General features: G+C 39.1%; 1 protein-coding gene across 1 annotated transcript; it reads right to left on the bottom strand.

Moving 5' to 3' along the window:
• Window positions 1-4321: 4321 nt before the first annotated feature.
• On the bottom strand, window positions 4322-11152 carry PIGA (phosphatidylinositol glycan anchor biosynthesis class A). The gene is made up of 5 exons (XM_039714494.1): window positions 10444-11152; window positions 9665-9797; window positions 8486-8618; window positions 7114-7320; window positions 4322-5484 (listed from the first exon to the last, which is right to left on the bottom strand). The coding sequence occupies exons 1-5, from the start codon at window positions 11081-11083 to the stop codon at window positions 5182-5184; spliced, it is 1416 nt and encodes a 471-aa protein (XP_039570428.1). The 5' UTR covers window positions 11084-11152; the 3' UTR covers window positions 4322-5181.
• Between the last annotated feature and the right edge of the window lie 69 nt (window positions 11153-11221).

Here is an 11221-nt window from a genome sequence, read left to right as displayed (position 1 = left end):
GATTACAGAACAAGAGAAGTTCAGTCAAAGAATCACAGAAAAACATATTGGTTTATTGGCAGTTAATTCTGCTCAGCTGAGAAACAGAGGAGAAATTAACAAAAAAAGGTGGACTAAAGAACAGAATGGTCAGCCCAGAAAAATGTGAGAACAAGGAAACATTCCTCCTGGAGCCAGAGGAATAGTAAAAGCTGTAAAGAACAAAAATGTTGGATGCAGAGAAAAAGGACACATAAAAATATTAAGACCATAACAAAGTAAAGTCAGCCTGAATAACGGAGAAATATTTCTTGTGTAGGATTTACAAAAGTTAGTTCTCAACACGAGACAAGCAAGAGCACCTTTTAACACAAAAATGAGAAAACTGGGCTTTTGGTTGCAAAGGAAATTAATTGATTTCTTTCTCAATCAGCCTAATAGGTGGTATGTAGAATTGTACACGTCCATAAAACTGAGAGAAATACAAGAAACTGAAAACCAGGTGGTTGCCACTGAAATTCCTTTATCCCTAATGGAATAAGACCAAAGAGCTCTCCAAGTGCTCTAGAAAACCACAGGAAAGTTTGACTGCTTTGAGGCAGTTGCTGGAACACGACTCTCCCAGAAGGACTAACTCTATTTGTGTAGCAGCAAAATCACCCTCCTGGCTTCGGTACAAGACAAATAAAGATTTTCAGTTAAATTATTCAGTGAGTCATTTGAGAAAAACTTGTGTAATCTCCTAATCTGCTCTTAGTTACAAGAGCACTAGGAAAATTAATTCAGTGGATGTAAAAGAAAATTGTCGTTGAGAAGACAGCTGAACAGCATGGTGGAAAGTATAAACACTGGTGAGGGTGGTAGTCAGGCAAACAACAGCAAGATCGGGTGTGATCACGCAGAAATCTCTGGCATTTTTGAAACTAGAGAGATGAGCAACATGGTGTAGGCGTGAGAACAGGCAGATCACAAGAGCAATGACAGTGCAGACACAGGATTGCCATCGTTCCTCCCTTGCTCTTTTGAGCATCATTGCTGTGAGCTGAACAAGGTGCAGTATGCAACTCCATTGATAGACTTGAGTGAACAAGTCAGCCTCCTGTAGAAAAAACACAACTCACTGAGAACTGCTGCAAGATGCCCTAAGTACTCCAAGAGTCACTCTGCCTTAACTCTAGAATAACTACTAAATTGTTAAATCAAAGTATCCAAAAGGTAAATAGAAGTAGTTAGCTAGATCCTCCAAAAAACTCAAAAAGTAATGTTTATATATGCTAGTTTACACACATGCAAGAAATAAGCAGGAAAAAAGGGCAATCCAGCTTAGAAAACAACTCATTTTCAGTAAGGTTCACCTTAACTTTATCCAGCTTCTAGGGAGAAATACCAGATGTGACCTGAAGAATTTGGCAAGGATGAGGAAAAGGGATGAGGAATGCTTATCTGGAAGAACTTCAAAGAGGTATTGGTCTATTCTTATGCTACACACACTTCGAATTACAGCAATGTACTTCTAATGTATGTAGTTGGGATTAGAGTATCCCATGTATTCAGTCAAAGTAAGGCAACTGGGGGAAAAAAAGGAGTCAGAAATACTCAAACAGAAGAGATGAGAACAAAGATGCCCATACAGAGCCTGGCTAGTTCTTTTCTATCAGTTTGATCTAATAAATGACACTACTTCCCACACAAGCCTTGCCTTATTTGCATCCTTAGGTCAGCACACTTACAACACTCCTTTTAAAAAGAGATGTGGAGAGTGACTCACTGGCTGCTCTCACGCCAGTGTGGGATTCATCTCACCTATCTGCCACCCATCACGCTGGGTAGGGTCTGGTTCTTGAAACTCCTGCTGCTGCCTGGGCAGGAAGACAGCAAATTCCAGCAGCAGCCAGTGCCTGTGTTCCCAGGGAATGCACCAGTCCCTCTGCTTAGACAAGCAGCTTGAAGAACCAGCATGGACAAGACCACCAGCCATGCACAGTTCAAGCTCAATGAATCCTGCACAAGTAGCATCTCTGGAGTTGTGACAGTGTTGAAGCATGCCAGGATCTGAAAGCAACCTAATCTGCCTGCTAGCTTTACAAGAAAAATGTATCATTTTGGTAAATTAATAAATTCAGACACATAGCCACATCCTGTCATTAGTTTTATTCCCTTAAAAAACATCCACCTTTTATCTCTGTCAATGTTCAAGTCATTAGGGAAAACTGTGGAAGTCGACATTATACAAATGTCATGATGCACAGCAAATATCATGAGACTAGTTTAATGACAGCAAGTAGACACCAAAAATATTGAAATACTTTTAATTTAAAAAATCAAAATATTAAACCATTTTGAAATTATTGTATCTATTTACATAAAGTCTGTATTTTACTGAAGCAGAAAGCACCAGAAAGACTTTTACAATTAATTTTTAAAAGCTCAAGCATATATGAAAAAAGGACTAGTAAAGAGAAATTAATATAAAAAAGGGAAAAAATATAAACAGATGCAGAAGAAATTGACCACAAAACAAGCAAATTACAGTAGTTGCCTTCTTACAGATACATCCACACCCACTAAAACACAGTCTGAAAGACTAATCTTGTAGCCACACTTTACATGATGCTTGTATGGATTAAACTACAATTTTCACTACCTTAATTCACAGTGTCTGCACATAATGTATTGGAAACAACATTTCTCCTTGTGCCTGGGGATGGAATTTCATTGCAGTTTGGGAGGGGGACATTCTATACAGGTCTTCCTGCTCCTCCTCTTGCACTGCTCTGTGCAAGACATTGCTTAATGAGTGTTATTCTCCCTTTCCTAACATTTCCCTGGTATTTCACAACTATCAAATGTTACCTGCAAGCACAATTAAAATTAAAATTTTAATTTTTTTAACAAGTTATTTTATTAATTTCTAACCACACTCATTATCTCAGTATTTTTTTTAGTATTCTGCTTATTTTATTTAACCTTTTTCACGCTGCCCACTGGTATTTTGTAAAACTGTAAATGTTTCTGTGGCATTTACTCCACTGTAAAAGGCCAGTGAGCAAATCATTCCCACACTTCTGCAGAATACAAGTGGTGTTATCTGAGAAACCAGTTATGGGTTAAGTTTGTATAGCAGCTTGTACAGAAAGATGATTATTAAAAAACATTCTCCAACAACCAGTGGTGAAAAGCAGCATTATGCTTTGTAGTTTTGTATTTTCTAATTATATGCTCCCACATATTAATGAAATGTAACCATTCTTTATGGAAAGGTAAATAAACCTCTAGATAATCTTTACATTGGTCTTGTAAACAAGACTATAACAAGGTTTTATTATGTTATTCATAAGTACACAATGTTCCACAAAAGAAATCTTCTTTTAAATAGATACATGCAATCCTTGTGATTGGTTTCTTGCAACATCTGCAAACACAAAACAGAACTAAAAGAGAACAAACAAAATATTACTAAAATGACACACACACACATATATATATAACATTTCCCTGGAGTGGCAATCAGTATTTTCAAAAGGTTGTTAAAAATTTGAATGCTTGAACAACATAAAAAAAAAAGAATAACTTAGAAAAGTAGAATATTAGCTTAATTTTACCCATTTATCGTTAAATCTTGTGGCACATTTTAGATGACTTCCACTTTCAATGCAGTTTGAAAAACTCAAATTGTAATATTACACGCTGTATGTTACGTATCAAAGGCTAAAAATTCTAGTAAAAGAAAATAGACTTTATATATGGCAGTTATTTACATTATCTTTGTGTTTCATGAAAATATGTTCAATGAAATTATAAAATGCTTGTGTAATTACATCTCTACCAAAACAACATGAATTTGGCAGAAGTAGTGTGTTAAATACTACCCTTCAAGGGTTTGGAAACAGTGTTTTCATATTGCACAGTTTTAATATTAATACAGTGTCCAACAGCACACAATACTCCAGAGTCATAAAATAGGAAGCTGATCATCTTTAGTGATGCTTGAAAAAGAAACTAACCCAGTGCATCAGACAAGGGGCAATTTTAGAGGTGGTTGACACAAATGAAGTAAACTCCTCTTCTCACACACACTGGCACAGTGCTGTGCTGCCTCCTGCCCCACGTACACATCACTCAGACTCCTCACAGCTGCTCCTTCTCTCTGCCTCTCCATGAAAAGCACAGCCATTGTTATTTCCACTTAAGGGACACCTTCCCAAGATCTCACGTGCAGCACCTGCCAGCCAGTGTCTCTGATGTGGGTGAGGTGACACCACTCACCCTGAACGCTGTCCCTCCCAGAGATGGACTGAAATGCCACTTTGGTCATAAGTAAGGAGAAAGAAGCAGGGAGAAAGGGATGGGTGGGTGGGAGGTGGGAGAGAGCAGGTAAGCACGAGTGTGCTTGTTAAGCCCTTCAGAGTTTTTGCTCTCTCACATGTGTTACTTCACACTTTGGCACAGACTGCTGGAAGTTTTCAGGCCTGAGATGTTTCTAAAGGCTGTATTATCTCTAAATAATACTATTTCTTCCCCTATGTACCGAAAAACAAAAACAAAACCCAAAACCACTATAAGCTTTAGATCATTTTCACACATGTATGAGAACAGGACAAATTTAGCACCTCTGAAAATATCAGAAAATCATTATGGAATGTTGATTTAGCAACAGGATGTGCAAATCTGACTAGGGAAGAATTTCAAAATAATAATGCTACCCAGGCAAAACACTGTCACTGGGACACAACTGCTGGAACCAAGTCTCTGAAATTTACATGGTAATGGACTTTATGACTAATTTCAAGTGCCATTTTCATCTTAGGAGAAAAAAGGTGTATTTTGTTGAGCTTTTAATTATTTTGAAAGAGGTCTTAAAATAAAAATCACAGTAAATATCAGGGATTAGCAGGAACTACAGTAAGCTAAGAATTGTTGTGTTTTGTTTTCCCAAACACCTAAGTCCCTTTCTGCAATGTTCAAGTTATCAAGAAAAATCTTGTATTTTTGTTTCCAAGGCTTCTGATATATATAAAAACACGTTCTCCTCCCAGCTTTCAGTGCAAAAGAGATGCCCATAAATTTGCTTGAATCCAAAACTGAACTAAGAACATCATCCTAAATTGAGGTAGCACATTGAACTAAGTTTCTTTCCAAGAACTTCAGAAAGAAACTAAGGAGTTGTAAGAGTAATGTCTCTGTCAGCAAGCATTAAAACTTTTAGTGACCAACACATTCTTCCCTGTCCACTTGAGCAATCTTGGAATTTGGAAGTTCTTCTTTAACTCTTCTTTTTTTCCCAAAAAAATACTGTTTAGTCCATGCACCCTTAGGTCCTGTAGCATCTATTGCAACATCAATAATGGAATCTGGAGTCATCCACCTCAGAAACACCAAGAGGAGGCAGTTCAGAACAGCAAAAAAAGCAAAAATACACCCAGTCACTGGGCCACAGTGAGTCATTAGTCTGTCAAGTCGCTCCTTCATTGGTAAAACCACTTCATCTGCAACTCTGTCGTACACCTAAACAGAGAGGAGACAGAAAGTAACATCTTAAAAATGCATTGATTCTACCTCAAAAGTCAGGCAGTACTTTGTCATCACTGCACAACATAAATGATCTAGTCTTAGCTACCAGATGGGGCAAATATTACCCCCCAAAAGGCTTTGCAGATTCCAAGTGCCGATTTATGAGTCTTGTTCTACATATTTCATTCATTTATTTAAGGAGAAATATGACACATTCTCTTCTTTTACACACTTCAAAAGTACTTCATTAACTAGGAAGGCTGCATAATTTGTCTCTCATGTAATATTATACAGAAAGGGTTGGGGGTTTTAATGGATTGAATGGGTTCTAATCTCACATTCACATCAGTCCCAGGAAGAGCTTGAACATGCAATTATGAGATTTTAAACATAAAGATGGATGAACTCATAGGTGAGTTTGGCACTATTCCAAATCTCCTTTTGTTTGAAGAAACAGTAGTTCAATTACTGCACAAAGCAAATACATGCTACTAGTGACTTATACATGTCAACCACAGCCAACTACAAACCACTCCAAAAAGGCTTGAAGGACACAGTTGTTTCCTTAAGAATGTTACAGACTCCATTCTACAGGTAACTTAATTTCATAACAAACAACTGTCTTCTGTACAATTTAAGATCTATGCATACTTCTATCAATTCTATGAGTATTTTCCTTCATGAAGTATTGGTGGGTTTTTTTAAGAAAAGGCAATGTAAAGCAAACTCAAATCAAGGCTAACGTCTGTAAAAACTTTGCATTTCAAATGTTGCCTGCACAAGAAAAGGCAATGTAAAGCAAACTCAAATCTAACGTCTGTAAAAACTTTGCAATTCAAATGTTGCCTGCAGTTACAAAATCATAAAATGAATGATACTGATAGCATTTGAAAATAAAATAAACTGGTGGTACATGGCACTTTGAGGAGGCTTATGAGAGATATACAGTTTAGTGCAGTACAATCTAAGTAAGAGACATGGGGTTCAGCTACTCTCTCCTTCCTAAAACACAGGAGCTGAAGTCCAAAGTGACACAGCTCCACAGGTGTTTGTAACATTACTTCAGCCAACATTCTTCACTGAAGGCAGTTTTTCTACTGAAGTGCAGCTCTAGTTCTGAAATATAATTTCCAAACTGTGAAAATAACTTTTCATTACAAGCACAGCTTATGTAAACTCAGCTGTGTTCTGCCTTCCAGCACTGAACTATCTCTCATAATTTTAAACTACTTGTTAGCACATGGCAAAGCTTTGTCATGCACTGTTCTTACCCTGTCATACACCTTATGCAGCACATTTTCCAGCTATGCCAGAAAAGTTACTTCATGTCAAGACTTGAACAAGTAAAGAGTAGAAATCTAGCTAATGATCTAGGCTTTTCTTCAAAATATTTACCAGCAATTATGGCATTTTAGAAAATACAAACAGAAAAATCCACCTATCCATTTAGGGAAAAAAAAAAAAGAGTTTTCTGGACCTTTTAAAACCATGTATGTTTGACAGGAAACATGCTGAACAATTACACTGGAATATTACACGGTGAATATGCATAGTAATATTTCAAAGCAAGTATTGTTTCAGAAATTTACTTTCAGAGAATTTAAAAGAAGGGATTATACATACTTTCTCAGTTCTCTCTGCTACATTCCTCCACGTATAAAATGTCTTTACTTCATTATGAACAGTTTCTGGAGATGGCAGAGTTCCTGATCTGAGCTGGGCAATTGCTTTTTCTAGTCCATCACACAAAGATTTCACAGAGGGCTCACACAAAATGATGAGATTTTCTGGAAGTACCTCTGGAATCCCACCAACTCTTGTACTCACCACCTTTGAAACAAACAAAAGAAATGTCACACGTGCAACATAAAAAATGAAACTTTGTGATGGCAATGCTATTACATTGTTTAGATGCAGCTATTTAAAAGAATAGGAAAATATCATAGTTTGGGAACTCTACATATATGTGAACTAAAGGTGTAAATCCCAGAGAAGATGAAGCATAGCAGATTACCTTCAACATTGTCCAGAATGAGTCTTTGGTGCCATGATAAAACAGAAGACTAATCAGACAGGTCTAATGAGAGGCTATGAGACACCTTTCCTGAAGGTGTGTGCCACAGTACACAACTAAACCTGTGTAACCAGATTTTGGACATTTCTTCCAAAGTATCTCAAAAAAAACCTGTTACCTCTATTTGCAGAGGATAATTTTACCACATACTTAAAATTTCAGTTTCCTAGGTTACTGAACACTTGCAAAAATTTATGTATATTAATTTAAATCATTATTTTTAAAGGGAAATCAGAAATTACTAAGACCCACATTGTGCAATCATCTCTAAACACTGGGCAATAAGAAACTGCAGAACTTCCTCACCTCTAGAGAAGAGATGGCAAGAGAGTAACTACAACTAGGTAGTAACTGCTGTCAAAGGATACTGAAGTAAAGAAAAAACTGAGGTCACTCACATTTTCTATACTTACTGTAAATTAAGTACTCTTATCAGTCTGTCTTTTTAATAAGGTTTCTTTATGATTTATTGTGAAACTCTGATTATTTATAGCTATTGACTCAACTTCTTTTTGAGTTGTCAATCTGAGTTGTAAATTAGTTAGGGCTTTTACTGTTCTCTCTCCAACTTATCTTGAATCCCTCCATAGTAAGGCAATTTTTCTGCAGATCCTTTTGAAGTAAACCTTTGTGAACATCAACTACCCCAAAACTCTGTAAAGGAGTACATACAAAATAGTATTTTAGCTAGTTCAGAGGACTGAGAGCAGATCTACATGTTATTCCAAATTCTACACAAAACTCTTCTCAGAGTTAACCCTTCTGTCTCAGCTTCCAGGTGATCTGTAAATGGGCATAACATTTGCTTACCTCTGTCAAGACAGAGCCTCAGATGAAATCAATGTGATAAGTACATATTATTTTATTGTGAAATTTGTTTAAAATGGATACATGATTTCTAGATACTGAGATTTTTTTTACCTGTAAACCACAGCTTGCTGCTTCCACAATAGCCATACAGAAGGCCTCAGTGAGGGAAGTGTTGAGAAAAATGTGTCCCTGGACCAGGACATTTCTGACATCCTGGTGTTCTAAGCCTCCTAGAAGACGCACCCTGCATACAAGAGGGAAAAAAATAAAAATAAAAACAACCCAGAGATAAACACCAGATTTGGACCATAATAATGCCACACATTCTGAAAAAGGTACCAGTGGTTCACACTAATCTAGTGAGAGAACAAGGATGGGCACCTCGGTTTAGTTTCCTCTAAATTTTTCCAGCAATGGAAAAACAGAAGATCCTGCTTTTTTTATTATCACACTGAAAGAAACTTCTGAAAATAAAGTTGGTAGGAGAATTTGCTGTTTTAATGACATTTGCCTCCAGAACATTGCTACTGAGCCTTCTAGTTCTGCAAGAAAAAATGGCTTCCTTCAGTTAAAAATTAAGATTTGTCAAATGCATTATCTGAATTTTCAGTGTGAGGTCTGACCAATCTCAGTCTGACAAGCGAAAAAGTTTTTAAGATACAATGATCAGGACCTATCATCTTGAAGAGATATTGGAAAACAATAAAGGGTAAAATGAGGATGATAATGACAATTTTAATTGGGTAAGTCACTGACTAAAACACAAAACAGGCAACAAAAAATATAGAAAATAAAACAAACAGAATATGAAGCTGTTCTTCATCAAGAAAACCCAACAGAAATACATAAATGCATCTGTATCATGGCAACATTCTGGTAACAAGGTAGCACCAGGGAACATACTTGTAGTACCACAAGAACACATAGGAGACAAGCACTATGCTGAAGAGTTTCATACTGAAATAATAAATTCCTGGCAGTCATCATGACATGCAATGGCACAAATGAGCTGTTAACACCTGATGCCACATGAGATCCAAGCACCATGGATGCAGAGAGGGGCATGATAAATCTGTATCTAAGTCACCTTTCTGTGACTTGAGTGAAGGCTCATTCAGGGCCTACTCACAGAAACATGAATGAACTTGCTGGACCATAGTCCAGCTCAAAGTCTTCAGTGTCTGGTTTATCTGCCTTGCCTTTAGGCCTCCTCAGGCTTTGGGGTTTATCTGGGGGAGGGAGGCGGGCAGGTCCCCAGCCTGAAGGGTCATGGACACACAGAGAACAAACCTGTCATGCAGCTGGTATCTCTCCCGGACTTCTTCCAGTATGATCCGTTTTGGTCCTTCTCCTCCAACTAAGAAATGTATCTCCGGATATTTCTGACAGAGCTCAGGAATTATACCACTAAGCAAATCAATACCTAAGAGTAGAAAATTTAGGGCAAGCTGTTATTGTATTTGATTTCAGAACTTCTCATGATGTAGCCCACATCTACAACTATATTCAGGAGCAGAAGAACTGAAAAAAAAGTCTCCTGAAGATAGCTACAACTACTGTACACAAAAATATGAGAAAAAAAACACAACTTGGAACCTCATAGAAGGAAAAAAATGGAAAAAAAATCACTTAAGCTGCTGTCACTGGATTAAATAAAAAACAATTAAAACATTTCTAACAGAATATATAGATTAGGCTCTAATTCTTATGTCCAATATGCACCAAACCTTCAATTTTACAAAGTGCAGGTTTTGGTCTCTTCAGTATTACTAAGGAAACACACCTGTGAACCCACCATGTACAAAAAACAAAAGTACATTTCTTCTTGAGCTCACAAACACAAAAGCTCAGAACAGCCACCTCACCATTCCCCCTGTGAACCCACCATGTACAAAAAACAAAAGTACATTTCTTCTTCTTGAGCTCACAAACACAAAAGCTGGGAACAGCCACCTCACCACTCCCACTGAAAATTCCATCCATTCCACAGATAAAACTGAAGTGGTACCTGACCAAGACCTCTCCAAAGAAAGAAAACCAAAACAAGCCTACATCTGATCCCCCATTACCTTTTCTGTAAACAAGTCTGCTGACAACAACAATCGTTATTGTGCTGTCATCCCTCCTCGAGGGGTCTGGAGTGAAGTCGGTGGGATCCACAGCGTTGGGGATGACCGAGACTATCCGTGGGTCCAGGGCTGCTCGCAACACCGTGTTCTCCTTGCTGGTGTAGGAGACGCAGATGATGTGGTTGGTGTCGCACAGGGACACCGTCAGCAGCTTGTTGGTCAGCACCGAGCTGACATCGGCGAAGCCGAAGAGGGAGTGGTCGGTGAACACGGTGCGCAGCCCCATGCTCTTGGCGTGGAACAGGGCGTCGTGCGCCATGGCCGAGAAGGAGCTGTGGGCGTGCACCACGGTCACCCGCTCCCGCACGAAGATGTACCTGAGCAAGGGCAGGCTGTGGAACAGCGTCGTGGCCGTGGACTGGTTGTACATCACCTTCAGGGGCAGGTAGTAGACTTTGAGCCCGCAGGTGAGGTAGCGGACGCCCTTGCGGTGGCCGTAAGCGTGGGTGACCACCAGCACCTTGTGGCCGCGCTCGATGAGGCACTGTGACAGCTGGTACACGTGGCTCTCCACGCCCCCCATGTTGGGGTAGAAGAAGTCCGACACCATGCATACGCTGTGCGCCGCTGTGCCCTCCATCCCGGGCCCGCTCCTGCAGGGGGAAGGAACCACAAGGCGCCATCACTCGCCGGCTGCCGCCCGCCACGACCCCCGGCCCCCTCAGCGTCGGCGGCGCCGCCGGGCCCGCCACGCGTCCCGGCAGGCCGCACGAAGGGA

The sequence above is a fragment of the Passer montanus genome, unplaced genomic scaffold, assembly GCF_014805655.1.
Source record: "Passer montanus isolate IOZ18808 unplaced genomic scaffold, ASM1480565v1 scaffold3, whole genome shotgun sequence".
NCBI classification, from domain to species: Eukaryota; Metazoa; Chordata; class Aves; order Passeriformes; family Passeridae; genus Passer; species Passer montanus.
Note: the sequence above shows the minus strand (reverse complement) of the source record. Positions and strands in the feature narration are given on the sequence as shown.

Bases quoted from the DNA above. Each gene is read 5' to 3' on its own strand.
- PIGA (XM_039714494.1), bottom strand. From the start codon at position 11,083: ATGGAGGGCACAGCGGCGCACAGCGTATGCATGGTGTCGGACTTCTTC. The intron at 8,619-9,664 runs GTTTGTTCTCTG...TCTTGTATGCAG, and splicing joins AGATACCAGCTGCATGACAG to GGTGCGTCTTCTAGGAGGCT. The intron at 5,485-7,113 runs GTATGTATAATC...CTCTCTGTTTAG, and splicing joins TAGCAGAGAGAACTGAGAAA to GTGTACGACAGAGTTGCAGA.